Source organism: Rhinatrema bivittatum, chromosome 3 (genome assembly GCF_901001135.1).
Source record: "Rhinatrema bivittatum chromosome 3, aRhiBiv1.1, whole genome shotgun sequence".
Taxonomy (NCBI): Eukaryota; Metazoa; Chordata; class Amphibia; order Gymnophiona; family Rhinatrematidae; genus Rhinatrema; species Rhinatrema bivittatum.
The window spans coordinates 57,342,215-57,365,673 of record NC_042617.1 but is presented as its reverse complement, the minus strand read 5'-3'; the positions used below and the strand labels follow the sequence as shown (position 1 = coordinate 57,365,673).

The 23,459-nt window shown below is 45.0% G+C and overlaps 1 protein-coding gene across 1 annotated transcript in view; it reads left to right on the top strand.

Moving 5' to 3' along the window:
* The first annotated feature begins 9,663 nt into the window (after window positions 1-9,663).
* The window catches only part of SERTAD4 (SERTA domain containing 4), a 31,254-nt gene continuing 17,458 nt past the window's right edge, over window positions 9,664-23,459 (top strand). Inside the window, exons 1-3 of the mRNA XM_029593289.1 lie at window positions 9,664-9,793; window positions 18,762-18,950; window positions 21,695-21,807. Of these exons, the coding sequence (XP_029449149.1) occupies window positions 18,779-18,950; window positions 21,695-21,807 (285 nt within the window). The 5' untranslated portion in view covers window positions 9,664-9,793; window positions 18,762-18,778. The remainder of the gene's footprint in view (window positions 9,794-18,761; window positions 18,951-21,694; window positions 21,808-23,459) is intronic.

Below are 23,459 nucleotides of genomic sequence, written 5' to 3'. Positions count from 1 at the left end.
TGAGTAGAAGATGTTGAGCCCGGCTGGGCGAGTATCCCACAGGATGCTGGAACAGCACATCCTCTGCTTGGCTATGCTGTAGTGGAAAGAGACTTGAGAGTTATGAGTACACATAGAGAGTTATGAGAAACATAGAGAGTCTCAGGTAGAATAGGAGAAGCTCTGAGACAGAGAGAGCAGGCCCTCGAGGAGCGAGTACCTGATCCCTTAGAGTAGAGAGACTCAATGGTATTGTACTCACACAGTGATTCCACTAGACGAGAGGTCTGGCACTGGAACAGAGGGCAGGTCCTCAAGGAACGAGTACCTGGTTCCAGAGAAGCAGTACTGTGGAATAGATGGTAGTTGTACTCACAGATGGAAACTGGTAGTGAAGTCTTCCAAGTAGAAAGGGTTGTAGATGCAGGCAGCGACTCAGGGAACATGGGCCCTCGAGGAGCGAGTACCGGTTTCCTGATAGCACCTGAAAGAAGCAGAAGAGGCCCCCGAGGAGCGGGTACCCCGTTAGTAATAAGAGTTCCAGATAACGCTGGAGTGGCAGAGTAGCTTCGGTACGGAGAGCGAATCCCATCCGTAGTAATCCGGGGAGTTGCTAACTCGATTAGCTAGCAAAAGTGTAGGCTTAAATATCCGGGCAGTGTGACATCATCTCAGGGGGACACCCCTGAGGTACGCGCCAATGAGGAAATAAAGATGAGGGCAGCGTGTGCGCGTGTGCCCTATGGTACCTTGGAGGAGCATGGCGGAAGCAGCACCAAAGCCAGTCCGGGGACGCCGGAGAGGTCAGCAGACAGACGCCGCAGCAGCTAATAGTCCGAGGTGAGCGGGAGGAGCCGCAAGAAGAGTAAGGTAGGCGGGGCGAAGCTGTCGCAGACCGATGGTCGCAACATCCTCTCTCCCCCTTTCAATGTCCCTCTGGTGGATCAACTTCTCATGGTTTCTTTCAATCACTTCCATAGTCCAGTTAGGTTCACAGGGGGATTTATAGCCCCCCAAAGTCCTTCACCATCTTCTTTACTCTCTCTCTGCTCTACAGAGTCATAGCAGTATGTAGGTGTAAGGTTTCCAAGGCTTCAGCCATAGGTCTTCCATGGTTCTAGGATCTTTTCAGTACATGTGTTCCTCACTTTTCTCTTGATGATTATGAAAGATGGATAAAACTTCTTCCCAAACAATTATCCACTTAATACTTAATTGCAAAACTAGAGATGTCTCCTTAACTATTGGGGGTGAATCATGAACCCACTCTTCACTTTCTATGAAACCTCGGCCAAGGCTTTGGGTCTTTATACTAAAAAATTAAGAGAACTGAAAGGAGACGTTCATTCTCTCTCCAAAGCCAAACTAAAAATGCAGGAGAAAGTGACATCACGCTACCGAATGGCCGCCTAGAGAACTCGTTCCCGACCCCGATTACAGAATCCACTGAATAGTAAAAGCATCAGACTGTCGAAAACTTGGATTTAAACTTAAAGAGCGACAGTGAGCAAGTAAGATGTCAGTGCGGAAAAAATCGATTGACTTGAAACACTTTTCATACGAGAATGCAGCGCCAAGACCCACAGAGGCCTTGATCGTGGAGAAGGAGGCGAGGCAGAGATGTCTGAGACTGGTGTTACTTGCACTCAAGCACAACCCCCTGCTACCTTACGACTCTCTTGAGATGACTTCCAAGCCTGGTTCAGGGAGTTAAAAGCGGACATGTGCTCCCTCAAACAAGAAATCAAATCAATTGTGTCTGACCTCCAACGTGATCACAAGGAGCTGGGAGGGAGGATAGAGGTGGTGGAACATCGGGTTGGTGAGAATGAGGAAGCGCACAAGCACTTACAGAGGAAAGTTAAGCAGCTTCAAGATGATAACACACTACTGAGAGAATGGATCGATGATCTGGAGAACAGGTCCCGAAGGGGGAATCTGCGGTTCCGTGGTATACCAGAGGAAGCTGCATATGCTGACTGCAATACTGTGATTAAAGACATTTGCGATATAATCCCACACTCTAATGAACCCCAAGAGGGAAACCAGACTTAATATTGGACAGAGCACAGAGAGCCTTAGCATGACCCCGTGGGAATCAGTCAAGAGATATTGTGGTGTGTTTCCATGAAGGAGCGAATGATGTCGCAAGTAAGAAAAATGAAAGAGATTACATGGCAAGAACATAAAATAGAGGTGTTCCAAGATCTATCAATATACACCATCCAGAAGAGATGAGAGTTCTGGCAAATAGTGCTAGCATTGAGAAATGGAGATTTCAGATACAAGTGGCTTTTTCCTTTTGGTCTGCAATTTACCATTAAAGGAGTCATGTCTAGAGTAAAGACTTGAGGAAGCGAAAAAGATTCTACAGACGGCTGACTTGTCCATCGCAGCTAGCGCTAAGGTTAACTCTCCTTCTGGATATGAGAGCAAGAGGCCTAATCTTCGCTGGCAGAGAGTACAATCTGGAGGAAAACGCCTCAGAAGGAATTCAGGGGGCTCAGCTTCCTCGAGAGAAGCAACTGGCTGAGCTCTGCCATGGCTGGTCTGAGAAGCTCACTGGTATTCCTGCAGTCTATTTATATATTTTTTGATCCTGTTGGACACAAATGGGTGTTTTTATTCAGGAGAGACACTATGAGAGTGGAACTTTTTTCTATAATCTTATGACAGATGGGATAGGAGGGGAGGGGGAAGAGCGACTAGGGGCGCTTGTGGTGGGAGGTGCTTGTGGGGAGGGATGGGAGGGAGGGCGGGGAGGAGGGTGGGAGTTGATTAATGGTCTAGGAAGATGTGTGGGATTAGTATTAGAGTGTACATGGCAGACCTTTCGAGACCAAGAGGTCACGGGTATTTTTGGAAAGAAGACCGGTAGTGGATTTTGCCTTGTGAAAGATGGGGGGCGGGGGGGGGGGGGGTTCTAAAAATCTTCTCTGGAATGTTAAGGGGTTAAATCCCATCTAAAGAGGAAAAAGCTATACAAAGATGCCACTGCCATGAAGGTGGATATATTACTATGTCAAGAAACACATATAAGGAAGAGGCATGAGCGCTTAATGATCTCGCAACAGTTTCCCTCCCAGTATTTTGCCTCAGCATCTACTCATAATAAATATTGCGGGGTGGGAATACTATTCTCAAAGAATATAGTGATAGATGTGCTTTCTGTCATTAGTGACGCAAATGGAAGATATATTTTTTTTTTAATTTCGAATGGGAAATTCTATTTATACCCTGGGGAATGTGTATTGCCCAAACAAGGGACAAGGGCAATTTTTGGAAGCTTTTTCAGCCACACTGCAGCAATGGGCGGAAGGCCAAATAATTATAGGGGGGAACTTTAATATGACGAGGTATCCATTTCTAGATCATATGGGGAAGGGAGGAGAAACTTCAAAGTCAAACAGGGCAGGCTTAAAGACACTGATATCCAACTGGGGGCTAATGGATATTTGGCACCTGCTACACTCCTCTGATAGGAACTACACATTTCACTCAAAGGCCCATAATATATACTCTCGCATTGATTTCATTCTTGTTGAGAAATCTCTTGTCAACAAAGTTTTGCAATCTGAAATAGAACCTATCACGTGGTCAGACCATGCTGCAGTGTGGCTGGACAGTAGGGGTTTTTGGAGATTGAACGAAAGTATATTGGAGGATGAAACCTATTGTGAGTCCCTGTGTGCTGAGATGACTCAATATTTGATCGAAAATGTTACTGGGGTTGTATCAGCTGGCACTATTTGGGAGTGCTTTAAAGTAGTTGCCAGAGGTCATTTAATAGCCAGAGCTTTTCACTTGAAAAAAGAACGAGAGAAGAAAAGAGTATCCCTTTTGTATCAAATTGGAAAGTTGGAAATTTGACATAAAAGAAATCTAAATCAGAAGCTAGGTAGGAAATTAGATAAGTTACGAAGAGAGTTGCATGACTTGGACATGCAGACAATTGCATTTCAATTAGATAATGTGCGACGAGCACTTTGATGGAGAAAATAAAGCTAGCAGGCTTCTAGCCAGGTCTCTTAGAGCTATGAATAACCAGATTTTAAAAATTAAGAATAGAAATAGTAAATTGGTAATTGTAAATGAAAATATCAGGACCAGATTTTCCCAATTCTATAAAGAGTTGTATCAGCAAAGAATGGATATCTCTAGCCTTGATATAAATGCATACCTGGGAGAAATATACTTTCAAAAGGTGGACCCTAGTTGCCAAGAGAGTCTTAATAAACTGATAACCGAAGAGGAGGTATCAAAAGCGATTGGGGAGCTGAAGATTGGCAAGTCACCTGGGCTCGACGGTTTCTCGGCGGGCTTCTATAAGCAACTTGCTGCTGTGGTTGCCCAGCCTTTAGCTCTGGTGTTTAATGACCTATTGGATAGTGGAAATATAGCCCCTGATACCAACAGAGCTGGAATCACGGTTTTACTGAAACCAGGGAGAGATGCCACACTATGTGGGTTGTACAGGCCCATTTCACTCTTAAACCTGGATATTAAGATATTAGCAAACGTCATGGCCAAGAGGTTAGGAAAGATAGTGGGGCATTTGATTCATCCTGATCAAATGGGATTTATTCCAGGAAGACTAGCGGCAGACAATGTGCGGGGAGTGGTAGACCTGATATGGCGGGCAAAGGAAACCGCAATCCCGCTGGGCCTTCTTACAGTCAATGCTGAAAAAGCATTTGACTTAGTTCATTGGGAGTATCTGTTTGCTGTACTTGAGTGGTTTGGCCTGAGAGGGAATTTCCTAGCCTGGATTAGGAAGCTTTATTCCAATCCTAGTGCCTGCATAAAAGTAAACGGGGGATACTCCCCAACCTTCCCAATAGGTAGAGGCACCAGACAGGGATGACCCCTATCCCCTCTGTTGTTTGCCTTATGCTTGGAACCGCTTGCGATTAAAATTCGGGCTATTAGGGAGATGCAGGGCCTACAGGCTGGCGACTCTGAGTATAAGCTGTCCATGTTTGCGGACGATGTTCTGTTCACATTAGCGCGCCCAGTCAATTCCCTGCCCTTCCTCATGAAGGAGCTGATCTGCTTTGGTAAGGTATCAGGCTATCAGTTGAATGCTGAGAAATCAGATTTCCTGAATATTACGCTTCCTCCAGAACATGTTGCTGCTATCAAGAGAAGCTTCCCATTTAAAATTGTACCTGCAGAGGTAAAATACTTGGGGGTGAAAACTGGAGTAAGGTTAGATGCACACTGACACTAGAGGTTCACTTGCTTTTATGCAGGCAGAAACAAACTAGCACCGCAGCCTCTAGAGGGTGCTGTAGCATAAGGAGGTACATTCCTTTATTCTACATTACTCTGACCTAACCTGTAAGCCATACTTCTTCAATAGAGATCCCAATGGGGCCTTACACTTAGATTAACTCAGCTTTCTCAGACTTTGAGAAAAACACAGGTAAACTGTAATAATATGTGTTGCAGAAGACAATAGCAACACATTTTGCAATCACACTAACATTTTCTGTTTATAACATTTTATAGAACCCTTTTGTAATACATTTCATATGAAGACAGCCATTTTGTTTATGTGATGCCAAACATGTCTTACCAGTATAAGCCCACTCAAATAGCATTGCTTTATTTACTTGTAGGGACCCCTTGGGCTTGTAGTATTTGTTACAGTCCCAGGTATCCGGGATAATAATGGTTTGATCCATGCATCATGCACCCCTGCCAATATAATGTAATGAGGCATAGAGAGTAGAACAGCATCTAGAGGTTAAAAGAGCAGAGTCCTTCTAGGCTGGAAAGAGTGAGGATACAAAGAAGAAGGTCCTAAGGATTGTTTCCAGAAGCGATCTGGAGACTAATTCAGAAGTTTGTTGTGAGTCAGAGTAGAAGGAAACTGCTCTGACCTCACCAAGTCAGAAAGTGAAGTGCCAACACATGACAGTGAAGAGAAGCATGGGAGTGATGATTTCCAGCCATTAGGATCTTTGGAGGAGCATTTCAGGGAGCAACTAACAGTTTGAACGTAACTGCAAGGGAAATAAATCAAAGGACATAGTGAGGGTGGCACCCCTAAGAGAGATATCCAGAGCTTAGGGATGTTCCACAGACAACACGAATATACCTAACTATTTGGTCAGCAGCAGGGACAGGGAAGGAAATACCACAGTGTCATTGTCTATCTCTGTTTGATAGGGAATTGCATGGTGTATTGGAAGAAACTTTTTCTGAAACTTAATGTGAATTGAGTGTTGAATGGATGCTATGATTGCTTGTTGTCAGATTATTCCTACTGAGTTTGTCTTTATGTTTAAGTAAAAATAATTAATTCAACAAATAACATCTTGAAAGCCATGGTGGATGCATAATTTTTAACTCGTGCATATTTCCTGCATCTTTAAACTTCAAAAGAGCAACAAGAGCAAAAATGAAAAGTATAACATACTCAAAATGTAGTTGACTCATGCACAGAATGTTGTGTCCCACGGCCATGGAAGGCCACGACTACGGTCCCCTACCTCGTCCGCGGTGGCGACCCACCGCGGCAGCTTCAGGGGAAACTCCTGACCGGGTGCTCGTTGCCCCGGCGCGGGTCCCCGGCCTGACCGTCGGGTGGAGAGCCATTCCTGCTCTGTCCCCGCGCCGCCCCTGCAGTCTTTCCTCCGCGGAGGAAATCCAAGATGGCCGCCGCCATCTTTAGGCACGAGGCAGCGCCCCCTTCACAGATTTAAAGGGACCTGATCCCTTTAAGAAGCTTAACCTGTCCTAGATCAGCCTGAGCAGGGGAAGTATAAAGGGAAGCTTCCTCTGCTCATTCTCTGACTTGGCAACGTCCTCCAGCACTGTCTAGTCTGCTTGCTTCGGTGAGTTCCTTGAGTTTCGGATCTTTGTTCCTGTGACGTCTTGGTCTTCCCAGTTCCTGACTTCGGATTGGCTTATGGTGATTCTCTGGTGTGCGACCCAGATTGGCAAGCGGTGATTCTCTGGTGTGACTTTGGACTGGCAAGTGGTGATCCCTCGGTGTGTGACCTCAGACTGGTTAGCCATGACTCTCTGGCACTTGATCGTGGACCCCTCCTGGACTCCGTCTCCAAGGGCCCGCCTAAGTCCCAGCGGTCCGGGTCCCTACAGGCTCCTCCCGGGGGGACCGCGGACTTCCAGGGCGAAGCTCCAGTCAGCCCTTGCACCGATACCGCGACCCCTCTGGATCCACCTAAGCCTCAGTGGTCTGGGTCCCTACAGGCTCCTCCTGGGGGGAACGCAGACTTCCAGGGGTGAAGACACAGCTCCTCTTCTAGCCTCTTCATCTGCCTGCAATCGCCTCCGTCTCCAGTGCCGAGGGTCAGCTGCTCTCCTCTTCTGTTCTGCCTCGCTACCCGACGAGAGAACCTACGGATCCTCCGCAAGGTATACCATCCTCTCGTCGGCCCAAGGGTCCACAAGCCTGAGCATAACACAGAAATGAGACATATTGTACATCGGCAGTGACCTCACTAGTAAATCAAATGTTGATTTGTGTTAGATAGATTGTACATCAGTGTTACATAAAATCCTGAAAATTTATTTGGCTTGATTGTAGAGTTATCTTGCTATCACCTTCCACCAGACTGAGAATTTCAATGTGAGCTGCTGGCAGTTCTCCTTTAAGAAACATCTTGACCATCCTATACCGATCAAGTATAACTATGACTGCCAAGAAGAAAGGAAGTATGGCATTCCCAAGACCTGGACAGGTCTTGGGTGAACCTGAACCAAGAACAGAGACAGGGTAGACATATCACAGAGACAGGATAGACACAGAGACCTAGTAGGTCTCTACTAAGAGAAATCTTCCATCTGTGTAGATCGAAGAGAAGTAGACCAGGTTGTTTAACAGCTCCCCCATGTGGGCTGCTGTATTGATAATGTCCTGGTTCTATAAAAGCCAGAGACACCATCTTGGGATGTGGATTTTCAGTTGGACCTTTAGGAGGCAGGATGGTGCAGTTCCTGATCTTGTTTTTGTTTCTCTTATTTTTGGGAAAGAAGGCCCTTGGGCCTTACTGGGTTAGAAAGCTAGAAAGGCTGGCTTCTTCCCATTTTTAGGTAACATTATTTCCTATTTTTGGAATTTGCATTGAAGAAAGGTTTCATCCATCCTTCCTTCTTTTGCTCTGGATATTGAAAATTGGGTTTTACTTTTGATTGAATTCTCATGGCCAAGGGAATTTAAGTACTATCATCGGAAGAAGAGTTTTTCCAGAGGAGTCTCTCATCCAGAGAGATTCTGTGACCCTTCAATATCGCTCCTTGGAGAAAGAGAGATGTAGGAAGTAAGGAGAAGTGTGGCATCCATCCAGTGTTAACCACTAGCTATCATCAAGATTTTCTGGGAGGAGGCTGGATAAGATTTAAGAAGTCTATTCAAGACGTCTAATGGGAATTTGAGTTATGTTATCTAGACCAATTCAAGTGTTATATCCACCATTTCTGGAAGAGAGTTTCAAAACTACCCCTGAAATTGGGATAACATAAGGAATAAAAAATCAGATTAAATCACTTTTACACATGTGCACACAGTTTTATATGAATGAACACATGCGCAAATGCCGCCTCTACCACATAAGAGGGGGATTTTAGTAGATAAGTGTGCCCACGCAATTACCAGTTTCCCCAGTTCGTTCCCAGTTCATCCAGATAAAGGATAGAACTTCCTAACCCCCCCCCCCCCCAGTTAATTAGCCTCCCTTTTACCCAGTTAGCCCCTACCCTTAAAACCCGGCTGACTAGCCTAGTTTGTTTTTTGTTTTTTTGTTTTAGGACTTACACGCCATCCATGGCAGAAGTAAAGTTACGTGGTAGGGGACCGGGGGCGCGTGCTTGCGCAACTGAATATTTACACACTGGTTTCATTCATAAATCCTGGAATGCCCACACCTCGCCCCCTGTTCAGAAAAAAAAAAAAAGGTGTGCGCGTAGCGTAAGATACTCGCGTACATCAGCACCTTTTAAAACCTGTGCCGCGCGTGCCGGCATGACTTCTGCGTGGCTCTCCGGGCTTTGGCGGGCGCTGTATTTTTAAAATTCACTCCTTAGTGAGCACAGGGATTAAAAAAAAAGGCGTGCCCTTGGAGACTTAATTGAGGACTTCAGCCCAGGGGTTACAGCTCTATGGTCTGGGCTCAGTTTTGGTTGGTCCCAGCTTTTCCTACACCTACAGGCCATGTTACAGTATAACCAGCATGTCTGTATTATTCACATTACGTTCAAAGGCAAATTAACTGTGAGGCTTTGCAGAAACATCTGTAACCTATCATCTAATCATAATTAAAAGCCATGGCAAAGGGCAGGATGGAAGCATTACAAGCAGTAAACGGAGAAGTAAAAAAAAAAAAAAAAAAGCATGGGGTTGAAGAAAAAGCTCCTAATAGAAGAAAGTAATGCTTATCTAGAAAAATAAAACTACAAATCCTAACAGGGTCCTGAAAATGTCAGTGGCGAGTCTGCCTATCTAGTAATAGATCAGTGCTGACAGAAGGTGGCAAAAAAAGCAACAAAGAAGAAAGAAAATGCATGGAGTTCTTGTTAAAAAAAAAAAAAAAAAAGAAATGTGCTTGTCATATTCACTCTCTAACCCTGGGGGCATACTGAAATTTCTCCTATTAAATCCAGAGGGAAATGTAAGACAGGATTTACTGGTTTTCACACGCTCACTGCTAGCCTAAACCCATCATTACCATAACCGTCGGGGAGAGTTAGTGGAGGTGAAAGGACGTGGTGCCCTGCATCTCTCTGCAATGCCTCCCAGGAGCTCGTTGTCTGGTGCCTTCTTCTGAGGCTGCAGGACACAGAAGCGGTAAGAGAGAGCCTGGCATGTGGCAGGCGAAAGGAAAAAAAAAAAAAGGGGGGGGGGGGTGTTTCAGACAGAGCACTGCATGCATCTGCTTCTTGATTCAGCTCCCAGTTTGAGTAGGATAATATACGCCTGTAATTCACAGCCACTCACAGGAAACGCAGGGTCTTTCTTGGAAAAGGAGCTGCAATTTCTCTTCTGCTCTGACCGATCAGCAAGACACGGCAGAGCACGGGCGGGGGACCTTTTGGGGGGGATTTCTCTCTGAGGCCGAGACTACGCGGCAGGGGAAGGCCAGCAAGGAAACGAGCAGTGACACTTTCCTGACATCTCTGCAAAAAAAAAAAAAAAAAAAAAAGCGTGGTGCCCTCTCTGCTCTGCACAGGAGCCGGCGGAGTCGCGGGCTCCGTTTGGTTGCATTGGTTCTTAGTGTGGGAAGAGGAGGAAGGATGTGCACTGAAGTGATCCTCTGTTTTCAGATTCCGGGGGGGGAGAGATTTTCAGGAGATGAAGAGAAAAGGTACCTCTGTTTGTAAAAATGCTTTTTTTGTCGATAAAGGGAGGGTGTATCATGAAATAATACAATTGAAGTCAAGTACATCTCAGTTACATTACTGAATATGATCCAAATAACCTTTATTTAGACTCAAGCAGAAGGCTCCCTTCCCCCTGCCGCGTCTCCGCTCCTAAGAGGAACTGGTTTCATGCTTCAGGATCTCCCTATTTTTTTTTTTTGGCAGGAATGGTTAACTCTTGCATACACTAAAGGTGAAGCTACCAAATCCTCCACCTTCTGTTTTTCACCTAGGGCTTGTCTGAATGCAGAAGTTATGCATAATGGTTTTTAAGTGTGCAATTAAAATTCACTTACATTGCAGTTGTCATTCTCCTTACTAAGCTGTTTATTAAAAACAGCCCCTAACAAGATCAATTTGGAACTGAGATGAAAAAGGGATTTCACCAGCAAGGAATCTCGGGGGAAGGAAGATCTGATAAATAAACAGGAAGAGGACTGCTGTCTTTTTTTTTTTTTCCTCTCAACTCACTTCTTGTAGATCTGAGAAGTGAATTTTGCAGTGAGACGCTTTTTAGTCCGCTAAAGGCTTCTACGAGTCTGGATCAAACACACATCCTACTTTAAGTCTGCCATTCTAAGGGATATAAAAACACAAACCAAATGGCAAACTTAGGGCCCTATCTAAGCATTTTCCTATAGACACAAAATAGGAGAAAACCTTTATAGTATTCAAAAAAGTGATTAAAAAATGAATTTCATCATTTGGAGGAAGTGTGGGATTGCTGAATTTGTGAGACTGCGGTAAAGAGCTTCATTATAAGATAAAGGGATAAAAGCACAAAAAAAACAAACCCTTTTTGGCTAGCATTCCTATTATTAGTATGGTGTCACACTATCCTACTGTGTAGACACGCTGTTGCAGCATGTCACACATGATTGTAACACAATACAGGGACAAATTAGCTGATGTTCCTTATCCTCCAGATGCATGCCAACCTCAGCTGGGTGGCTCTGATGTTAAAAATAAAAACCCAGCATGGCTGTTATCAGATAAATACTTGAAGCAAAGTTCCTCATTATGAGTGCTTGAAAAAGTTGCATAAAATAATTCTAATTAACATTACAACAAATCTGTTGCCTAATCTCACTTTCAGTCCCAGAAGCTGTGTATATATTAACTGACCAAAATATTTCAGCTGCTTGCAGGTGTTAATCTTATTTTACTGTATCAATTGCAATAGCTGATTTGATTGTAGTTCTGTTGTGAAGCCTTTGTCTCAACTGCATTTTAAAACTCCAGTATCAAATTATAAATATGATTTCTATTTAGACCTGGTTTCTGTAATGTTCCTTGTCAATCTGAGCTAATCATGGTTGTACCATTGGTCGATAAACATACAATCGGGCCAATTCAGTATGCTGCACTCGGCCGAGCGTACTGTTAGCCCCCGCTTGGACGCGCGTTTTCGACACGCTATTTTTACCCCTTATACAGTAAGGGGTAATAGCACGTGGGAAACACGCGGCCAACCCCCCCCCCCCTCTCCGAAACTAATAGCGCCCGCAACATGCAAATGCATATCGATGGGCCTATTAGTTATTAGTTATTCCCACATGATACTAGTAGGCCTCGGTTTTGGAGAATTCCTGCACCACGTAAATGACCATCTATGTCTGGAGATATGCAACCTATGGTACTTCTCTTTCTTCAAAATAATAGACTGGTGGTGGTTATTTGGACCCATCCCTTAGAGTTTTTTTTATTCCTATACTTAACTTTTTGTTCTCCTCTGAATGGCAGAGAATTAATGTTTTAGTAAATGGTGATCTTCCTCCTCATCCCCTCCCCTGGAAACAACAGGAAAAAAAAGAAAGATGGGGCTTTCCCACAGCAAAAGATTGTCATATGATGCATGTTGGTGAAGTGCCAAGGTATTTCCTTTCAAGGCACAGAGTTTATGCCAAATTCAAGAAGAGAGAGGGGGGGGGGGGGGGTGACAAAAACTCAAGAAGTTAGCATGCTAAGAAAGGTTCTGGCTTTCTGCTTTTGGGCACTTTATATGTAGGAGGACTGAACGAAGCAACAGATTCATTGCAGTTAAATGAATGATTGGGTTTACATGTCACATTTTGAATAAATTAGTTTATTGATTTTTTTCATCATTAACTCTGAAAACCTTCGATTGTATCATCATTCTTACTCACTTCTTAATTAAACAGATTGCTTTGCTGTGAGTTCTAACTTCACTCTTCTTCACACTGACAACTTTGTTCTGGTTCCCATATCTGTCCCAGTAACCTTCCCCCCAGACTGTCAAGTTTTCAGGATAGCCACAATGAAGAGGCATGTGATAAATGTAGAACATGTGGCAACCCAGTATCTGCAGCGAAATCTCATGCCTGTTCACTATAGATATCCTGAAAACCCAACTGGATGTTGAACCACCAGATCAGGCAACAGGCTTGAAAACTGGTATTCTAACTTGCATGCTGATAATAATCCATTTATAGTTTAAATATGATATGAATTGGGCTTAATAAATCAAGGAGATGGAAGTTACCCTAACTTCTTGGATAGATGCTTCCTGGTGCTTCTCAGTACATGTAATTAGATATTTTATGGTGTTTGTTTTGTATGCCTAATTTGCTTTCTAGAGCTCATTAGGTTTTTCAGTTTGATAGTTATTTAACTTGATATGAGCAGTGTAATTGCAGTTTATTGATAAATCAATCCATGTAAATAATGCAATCATGGATTTTAAACATTTTAATTAATTTGTAAGGAAACTTTCCAAGGAGGCTTAAAGGGTTGTGGTCACTACTAGTATATAGGCCTAATTTCACTAGCAAGGGTTCTAGGGGGCCAGCATTTGCTAGGGTATTATTTGCACTGATTTTTGCTATAGCAAATCATCTGGGGGGCATTTGTTGTTGAATTGCAAGAAATAAGTTAAAAAAGAAATAAATCAATCAGTTGTTTCACCAAGTATTTTCTCCCATTCTGTATCTACGAAGAAACACCCTTGATAACTACTAAATTTTTACCAGTAGGCTTGACTAACTATATATACATCTGTATCATTATGACTTTACATGAATTGATTGCAATCATTGTAAATCTAGCTAAATGGGGCCCAATCTCCAAGCAAGTTTGAATGTACGATAACAAAAGGTCTCGATGTCAAAAAATAGAGAAAGGTTGGGGTTTGGACAGTTCCTTTTTTTTTTATTGTGGCAATTGTGATCATTTGATTTGAACATAATTCGAATATTTTAAAATGCAAGGCTCCCCCCTCCCCCACCGTTTCTTAATCTTATGGCCGTTTTCACCATGTGGAGAAAGGCATATTTGTCTCTTCCTTGGAGGCGAATTGGATCAGTTCCAGCAGGGCTTTGCGGGGGGGGGGGGAGGTAGTAAGGGTTTATTTTTTCAGAGCACCCCCCTCCCGGTTGAGGGAATGATTGGCAGCAGGAGCCGGGTTAAGTGAAGCGGCATGGAAAGGGGGAGCTAAGTCCTGCCAAGGAAACGCGTAGCTCTTGCTGCCTTCTTTTGCTGTGGAATGTGCAGAGATCCGCTGGGGGGGGGGAGCAGCAAAGGGCGCGCGGAGGGCTCAGTGACCGCGCCCCCGCCGGCCAGGGCAGCTGCTGCCTTTGTCGGTTCGAAAGTTGCTTTAAGCGGCAGGGGACCAGCGAGAATGGGTATAAGGTTGCTGGACTCGGTATAAAGCTTGCATTTGGGCCCGGGGTTGAGGGCTTCTTCTTCTTGTTTTTTGTTTTTTTTTATTGCGTGGCTGATTCTCTAATGCTGCTGCTGCTGCCGCTGCTACTGGAACTCTGACAGCTGTCTTGGATTTTTTTTTGAATGGAATCAGCTTGAGTCTTGCAATTATTGTGGCAGCGTTTCTAGAGTATTCCTCTTCCCGTGGTTTTGATTGTAATATATTTTTCATCTTTTTAAGATTCACTTTTTATATTCCCGCTGACCATGGGGGAACACTGAGTTTTTTTGGGTTGGGGTTTTTTTTTTGGGGGGGGGCATTAAATCCAGAGGGAAATGTAAGACGGGATTTACTGGTTTTCACACGCTCGCTCCTAGCCTAAACCCGTCATTATTTCCATAACCGTCGGGGAGAACCAGTGGAGGTGAAAGGACGTGGTGCCCTGCATCTCAGCAATGTGCCCCGGCAGCTGGCTGTCTGGCGCCTTCCTCTGAAGCTGCAGGACACGGAAGCGGTAAGAGAGAGCCTGGCATGTGGGTTTGTGGGTTTTCTTCTGGGATCAGTATGGCGAGACTTTCGGCGGTTCTGCACCGTGCATGCCCATCTGGGGGTAAAGCTTCACCCCGCACGGCATTTTACCGTCCAGGAGGGAGGGGGGTGCGATTCTGCAGCCTCGGGCACTGCTTGTCCTGACAGATCACTGAGGCGCGTTGGGGAGGAGCGCGGGGATTTCTCTTTCAGGCTGAGCCTGCCTGGCAGGGGGAAGGGTTTGCAGTGATCGGGAGAGCGAGGGAACGAGCAGTAGCCCTGGCCTGCCTGACGTCTTTGGAAACAGTGATGCCCACTGTGGGAGGGCATGGCATGGGTCCTGTTTGGCTCCACTGATTCTCGGAGTGGGAAGGGGGAAGACGTGGACTAAAATGTGTCCTTAGTCCGGGAAGACATATTTTTAGGAGAGCATATCAAGGAGGGGGAGGAGAAGGAGGTGGTAGGACTGCTAGCTCACCTCACTTCTGGCCAACCGATCCGGCTGATGCAGTCCTGTTTTGTTTTGTTTTTTTGCTCCAGTGCATGCATGGAGTTGTAGTTCGGACCAGTTTTTTTTTTTTTAGGGATTTCGATGGGAAAAAAAAATCAGAATTACAAGAAATGGGGCACAAGCAAAGCCGGATCTGCCTATTTGGTTTACCGGGGCTGAAGTGGCAACCCCAGGAGGAAGGGCACCACTGTTTGGACATGTTTCTTTGCGGGGGCAGGCGCAGCATGATGCAAGTGAGCTAAATGAGTTTCAGCTTTAATTACTGAACATTAGCCAAATTGCCTTTATTTAGACTCAAGCAGAAGGCTCCCCTCCCCCTGCCGCGTCTCCTCTCCAAAGAGGAACCGGTTTCATGCTTCAGGATCTCCCTTTCTTTTTTTTTTGGCAGGGATGGTTAACTCCCGTCCTGCATGCACTGAAGGCGAAGCCTCTGAATCCTCCGCCTTCTGTTTTTCACCTAGGGCTTGTATGAAAGAAGAAACTACGCGATAACGGCTTTTTTTTGGCAGGATTAACATTTACTGAAGTTCATCCTCCTGGCGAAGTTATTTAAAAAAAAAAAATCTACTCACTAGATCAATTTGGAATTGAAAGGAAAGATGGATTTCACCGGCAAATTATGTATAGGGAAAGACAATTTGACAGAGGTTGTTTTTTTTTTTTTTTTTTTGTAGATTGGGGAAGTGAGTTTTGCTAGAAAGGTTATTCTGCTAAGGGATTCTGCATGTGTGGATCCAGTTTTGGAGGGCCGGGAGTCATTTTCTTGGAATCCTACCTTTTGCTGTTTATTTTCCTTAGAAGGAAACTTGCGAAAGAAAGATCGCGGCTATTTGTCTTAAAAGAAAATATACGGGCGTAGCAAGATAATTTGTTCCAATAAGCTTTTTTTTTTTTTTTTTTTTTTTGCAGCGTACAGTGCGCTTTCTTCAGTGGGTAGAAGTGAATAGAGTTAATAAAGTAACCCTGGTGAGAAAGCAGCTCGTATATGACTGTGGCGATCTCAGCATTTGTGCATTTTAAGTACCTAGGAAATTACGCTCAAAAAAATATAGATAGATGTAAATCCATCTTTAGTTAAGAGGCTTTTGAATATTAAAGGTGTTTTTTGAAATGCTTATTCAGAGAATCTCCCTTCCCCCCCCCCCCCTTCTGTCTTTTCGTTTCACCGTTTCTGCTTAAATGTGAATAGTTTTGTTGATTCTTACGTGGGTCATGGAAGGGTCCATTCAGAATAAACACAGGAGATGACAGAAAAGCACCACCTGCTGTGCATGCCTACCGTGCTATGATCATCACAGGCCTTACTTGATCTGTGCTCTTTCCACCCTCCCCCCCCCCCCCCCCCCCCCCTTGCCACCAAGGTCCCTTTGTGTCGGTCTCATGCGGGCAGGATCCGCTCATCCTGTCTCCAGAACACAAGTTCTGCGGTGTGCATCCTGTCCGGCAGCCATATATGGTCCTCATTAACGGCAACTGACTTACAAGGCAGCAAAAGGATTAGGGTCTGGTGGGAAGAAGCATGTCACGCGTTTCTGCTGCCGGCTTCAAAGGGCTGAAACCCAGCAGCTTCTCTCGGCTCTCCAAGGGCAAAATGTCTGGCGCTACTGTGATCCGGACATAAGAGGTGTACCGAATAGAGAATTCTTTTGTTAGCAAAATAGCAGCTCGGTTTTGTTTTTTTTTTTTTCACTCTCTGCCGCTGAAGTGCTGCCAGCGAATGAAAGGTGATCGGTCTGAAGCACCCGATCCAGGTCTTCCCTTAGCCGACACCCCCCCGTACAAATGCAGTACAGTGGTTGATCACGTGATCATAGCCCTATGTGTCTCCTGCCATTTTTGACGAACCAGGATAAATCAATCAACTCAGCTGCAGATCTTAGAGCATAGCAGTAGGACCCGTGCATAATGAAGCATTGTCAACAACAAAACATTTTTCAAAACTATAATTTATGCTGATGATTGGGCTTTTCCCTAGCTGAATTCCTCTCGTGTTATGGTTCCTGAACACTTGGAAAGAAAAAATAAACCAAAGGAAACAGGACAGATCTCGTCCTTTTAATCAGGAGGTTAGCAGGGTGAGAGTGATTTAACCCAAGAAAGTCATTCCATGCAGGAAGAATGTCAAGATAAGTTTCATTATCGAGGCTGCATGTGGAGGGTGAACATTTTTCTCTTTTTTTTTTTTTTCAGTTTACTTTCATTTTAGTGCCAGCTGTTTTGAAATTTAGTGCATGCTATTTTGGGGATTTTTACTGTGCACTGTATCAAAATAGCACCTGCTAAAGCAAAGCAAGACAAAACTCAGTATAATAAAAGTGCACATCCCTATGAGCCCTTGCGGTGGCAGTGCCATGCGGGAGACTCTGGGGGTAGTCCTCAAGCCCAGCTTCTGTTCTCAGCTGCGGCTGCTGATGCTGTGGTTGCGGAGTTTCTGTCATTGGGTAAACCAGGCCTGTTTGGCTATATTTCGGGGTGCATTGTGAACCAGGCTCTAGAAGGAGGTCACAGACTGTCAGCCATGGCTAAGCGCTGCCATTTAGATAGATGGGCTACAAGGGATGGGAGTTAGAAAGCCAGAGGGAGGGAGGCATGGAAGGAAAGGCGTCCCCTCCCCATGGGGAACTGCAAATGAAGATATATGGTGCTGTGGACCATGTTCTTCGCTGGCAACACATGTTATACCCAGCAAGGAAATGCAGCCCAAGGAAAACCCGCGCTTGCTTCCTCAGTGTGGCAGATCCGGGCCTATTTATTGTAAATCAGCCAGAGGGAAAGTGAAGTGCAGCAGGAAGTCAGCGGTGCTTCGAGAGCTCTGGCGTTCCTTCACAATTTTTCAGACTGAGAGCAAAGAGGGAGAGTGCAAAGCATGTCACAGGAAAGGGTCAGAAAGACACAAAAGAAAAGCCCGAGGAAGGCTGGAGGGACACTCAGGGCAGGGAGGTAGGGAAGGGTGGGCGCAGGGAACTGGATCCCCCTCCCTCCCCCCGACCCTGAAGCCCCAGATCCTGTTTAAGATTTTGCCTGCTCCGTCTGTGTTGTGTTTGGCTCCTGTGGGACAGAAAATCAGCTGGAAACAGAAGCCAATTTTCTGTCTTCCTCTCGGTGTTTTGACTGGAGGCAGATCCAGTTTAGTCCGAGCAGACTCGCGGAAGGAGCTACCAAGGCCTTCTCTCTTTTTTGGGTTTTTTTTTTGGGGGGGGGGGGAGAGGGGATGGGGAACATCTTGTTAGAAAATAAGATCTTATGATACAATACAGGATGGGAAACATGAAAATTGACACTTAAAAACTGTAAGCATGATTTATGCTTTTTAACATATAGATTGTTTTATTTTTGTTATTAATGGCTTTCCTGCTAAGAAGACCTCCAGGGGTATTTGAAAAAAAAAAGTGAGAGTTTGATACTTTTTCTCTGCAAAGGCAACATCTTGTAGATGAAGTAAGAAAATAATCTGAGCAGGTCCAGGAAGGGATTCAAGGCAGGGAAGACCACATTTAAGAGCAGTTAGGAGGAAAGAATTAAGATGCTGATTGTAGAGCATGAAGTCCTTAAGAAATTCCTGTATCAATGGGATTCTTGTTTATTATTTTTTATGGGAAACCGGACCGGAATTGCTTTCATACATTTTGGAGCGTTTGGTGTTTGAAGAATGCCGATGTCCGTTTTTGACACCTTATCCTGTGGTTTCCGTTTCAGATTTGAGGGTGCACGCAATGACACTGGTCCTGTCCATGAATAGATTTTGTGACCCCATCGCCTCTGAAGGAGCCGCGGAAATTCCCGAATACCAGAGCCTGTGGGAGTCGGAGTGTTACGGTAAAAGCAGCGCCCCCGCTCCGCTCCACGAGCAGCGCGCCGGCAGCAGGGCATGTAACTCCCTGGCAGGTATGCCACCTACTCCCCTCGGCTTCTCTACTGTCAGATGCTGACTGCTGAAGCTTCCAGACCTGGGTTGCTTTTAAGAGAGAGAGAGAGAAATAACCTAAAAAGGTTATGTGGCTTGTGTTTATATTGCATGGCTTTTTTTTTTTTTTTTTTTTAATCATCCAAGAAGCAAACATTCTGATGCACAGTGCCCGGACTTGTTTCCATAATCAGTCATCGCCTCGTCTGCTTTGCATGTCCCGCTTTAAGTGTGCCATTCTTGGGTGGGGAGGAGGAAGAGGGCTGAAGGGAAACAGATGGTGTCTTCCTTAATTTCACAGAAATGAGTTTCACCATTTGGAGGAAGTGTGGGATTGCGGAACTTGTGAGACTGCGGTACAGGAGCCGCTCTCATATGGTCCTCTTCTAAAGGAATAAAAGTGTAATAAAGCTTGTGGCTAGCATTCCTTAATGTTGCATTGTACTTGTGTGTGATAGTGCAGTAACCTGGCATGCACTATTGTTACACAATACAGAGAGAAATTAGCCGATGTACCAGCATATCTACCTATTTGGGGGCATTAAAATCAAATAGATCTGGTATGCAGAATACTGTAAATTAAGAATGTCTGACAAAAATGCATGAAATATATATTGCATAGTTTCTTTCAGTTATGTTAAAATATTTCTGCTGCTTACAGATATTTTATTTTACTGTAGTAAAAAAGCTTTATTTTGAAGCTTAATACTATTTCATAAAAGTTTGTTATCCACATTTAGATTTTTGAATATATGTTTTGTTCAGCAGTTGAACCATATGATTTCTGTTCAGATCTGGCTCCTGAAATGTATCCGATTTTTTTTATTTTTTTGGACCCAGCAATCTCCTTCTGCAGCTTTGGGCTTTCAGCTTGATCTAGAAGCAGCCTCTGTTGGAACTATGGTGTCATAAGCTCTCCTTCACAATCCACTTTGGGGGCCGATACAATACAGTGTGCTCAGCCTGGGGCACAGCTTAACGCGCGGTTGCATGCACGTTTTGGACGTGCTGGAATAACTTCCGATGTAATAACAGGATTAGAGTGTCCAAAACATGCTTCCAAACCTGTGCGTAGCTAATAGCACTCATCGCATGTAAATCCCATGTTGAGGAGGCCATTACCTGGTACTCCTGATGAAAAAAATTACCGGGTGCCCGACACGCACGTTTTAACCCTCAAAAATTAACACCAGCCCCGGAGCTGGCGATACGTCTTGAGGCGCCCAAGCCATCAACTGAACAGCAGAAAGTACTTTTTTTTTTTTTGTGGTTCTTCCAACTTAATATCGTCACGAGACTAAGTAGGAAGAACCACAGAAAGCAGCAACATGATAAAAGAAAAAAAGTCTTGACGCGGTCAGGTTAGGGAAATGGACGCTCAGTTTTCCCAGCGTCCATTTTCCTAACCCGTGGCTGCGTGCAGAGCCGCGTCTCCTGGGTGCCCAATGCCACGGACTCGCTAGGGACGCACATTTTCCCCTAACACGTCCATTTAGCACGGCTGTCGTTTTGCATATCGCATCACGCACCCAGGAGAGGTGGATGGGCGCATTAGGATAACAGGCGCCCAGTTTGGATGCCCGTTTTTAGTGCCGCCATATTGCATCGGCCCCTTTGTGTTTCCCTGCACTCCCTCCTCCTTCTGTCGTCCCCCCCCCACTTTAATTCCCTTCATCCCTGTTGTCTAGTCCAGCCACGGCAGCAACAGTCCTTGGTCAGGGACCACAGAGCACGGCATCTTCTGGAACCTGGTATGCGTGCAGCCCGGGTCTGGTCAGGTGTCCCTATTATGCGGTGACTGGGACTCTATCCCCCTCCCACCCCGAGAGAGTCAGACCCAGATCTCCTGGTGTGAAAGCATAGTCACAGGGCCATCGGGCTGGCCCCCCACTCATTTCATCGCAGGTCAGACAGCTGCGGACGTTTGACTGATTTTTATAAAACTAGGATGAAGTCATTGGCTTACAGGTGGGCTTCAAGAGGGCAATTTCCCCACAGACAGAACAGTGTTTTATGCACAGAAATGGGTTCTCGGAAAGGTGCCCACCCTCCCTGCACGTAGACGTCCAACGCAGGGCCCCAGTACACTTACGCTTTTAGGTGCAGAGAGAGGAAGTGTTTCTGGGGGGGTGGTGTAATGGAAGGGTCAGCATTTGCGCACACACGTCCACGTGCATACGCGGGTCGTTTTGCTGGAAAAAGTTCCCCTGTGAAAATAGCGGGCGCACATCTGTACGCATACCTTTTTTTTTTTTTTCTGACCCAGTTTTCAAAGGGAGCTTTTTCCCTTTGTAAACTGACGTGAATTCTGCAGGTAAAACAGCCCCCAAAGACGTTACAATTCTGGGAGCAGTCTGAATGTCGCCAAACAGCCGGCTGCACCTGGAGATATTTCGTTTTTTTATTTTTGTGAAAACTATTCAGTCTGATGGCCGCAGGTTGGGGAGGAGGTAGTATTTGTCTTGGCCCCTCAGTGTTAGGCCTGAGCATATCCTTTTCTGTTACTCTGCAGTCTCTCTAACTACCCACTGCCGTCTGGTGGAATGACCAGATCTCCTCGTTTTGTACTTTCCCATCCTGTAAGCCAACGCCCGGAATCATTTCAAAACTTGCTTTGTGTTCATCGAAGATATCATTGCGTGTCCTTGTTACTCGGCATGTGAAAGGAACTGGAGAGCCCTGGGCGACCCACATGTCATGTGTCCTGTCTGATTTATTGCTGCAGACTCGCATTACAGGGGACTTGTGAATCCAGCAACGACATCCAAGATCACATACTTTAAAAGGAAATATGTAGAAGAGGATTTTCACCCAGCGCTCAGCAGCTGCAGTCCCAAAGTATGTGTGGTTTTTAATATTCATTTTTGTTGTACTACGTGTGTTAGACACTCTTTAAGTGTGGGCTGATCTATTTCCAGACACTTGAAATGTTCTTCCTCACTGGAGAAAAGTGGGCCAATTATTAGGCAGTCAGACATAAACAGTTGTCACTGTTTTGCTACCGTGTTACAATTAAAATAATGTCAGATGACTTGGGAAGCCAAAAGTTATTGTCTTCCCCCACTGTGGAACATGTTTTTTTTTTTCCCCAAACACTGCACACAGTGTAAGAGAGAAATGTAGAATGTATTTATTTTTCAAAGATTGCGTGCCTGATGCGGCCCATTCAAATATATGAAGCTGTATAGTCACCAAACAGTAGTGGAAACTGTGCTATGGTATGCATTCTTATTGAGAAAAAACCCAGAATGGTCCTACCTCTCTGAAACATGAAGAGCAAATGGACAGGATGGAGTGGCAGGGTGGGCTGGATTTCTTGCAGACTGTTTATGTCTCTTTAGACAAATATTTATGCCGGTAGTTCCATATTATTTATTGAACATTTAGGATGTGTATGCATTACTGTCTAAATTCTTATCTTTTTAAACAGAGTGGATTTAGCTCTCTTTAGGAAGCAGCTTTCCAGTTCTTCCCCCGAGCAGGTGGTGCATAGGTACCTGAAGTGACAGCTCCTCCAGCCTGCCCTGCCCTGCCATTGCGTTTCAGATCTCGTCTGAAAGAAAACTCCTCCTGTGGGCCAGAGAGCGGTTTAGACTAGTCCCGGTTCGCATTCAGCCCTTGGCCAAATGACAGCTTTTTGCCCGGCTGGTGCCCGATTGCTAGAAGAAAATGACCAATTCATTTTGCTTACACCTCCAGATAGTGGTTGTATTGTATCATCTAAATCAATCAAAAAGAGGCAAAAACTTCCAGTGAAGAAGTCACGTGAAAAACGGACTCCGAAAATCACCGTCAAGAATCTTTAACAAATTTTAAAAGCAGCAAAAAACAGAAGGGAAAACCTCAGAGAGCCCAACAGTACCTAACAACCACTGGTCACATTTAGTTCTAACATCCCCTATCATTGGGGAAAAAAACCTTCTGAAAACTCATACATAATGGGTTACATATTTAGTGACTGTCTGGCTAGCAAAGTTGGAGGTATATACAGTAGTGCAACTGCACTATTGAATAGAGCCGGCTATCTTAAAGTTAGCCAGATAACTTTATCTAGCATAGTAATGACAGCAGAAAAAGACCAAATGGTCCTGTGGTAACTTGGGAAACAGCCCAGAGGAATAAGGAGGCCGAATTTAGTTGTTTCCTTCTGTGTGGTTTTATTTACAGGGCTATACCAAAGAGATTGTAAATGTAGCTCTGATACAAAACACCATCAAACGTAGCAGCTTCCCTGCGGCCTCTCTAGCCCTTCTGGGCCCTGCCTTCTAATGCTAGGCTGAAGGGATCCTCCCTGGCCCCAGAATTCCTTGCTGGGTTGGGGACTTAAGGTGGACCGGGACCAGAAAGCTGTGGACGGTTCCATAAGGTGGCCTGAGGGAGTTTCCTATAGACTTCATCACATAGCCTCCCCCTTGCCGGAATGAGTGCCTGCCTGTAGCAGGCCTACCACCCTGGATCAGGATCCCGATTCCCTCGCCCTAAACAAAGAA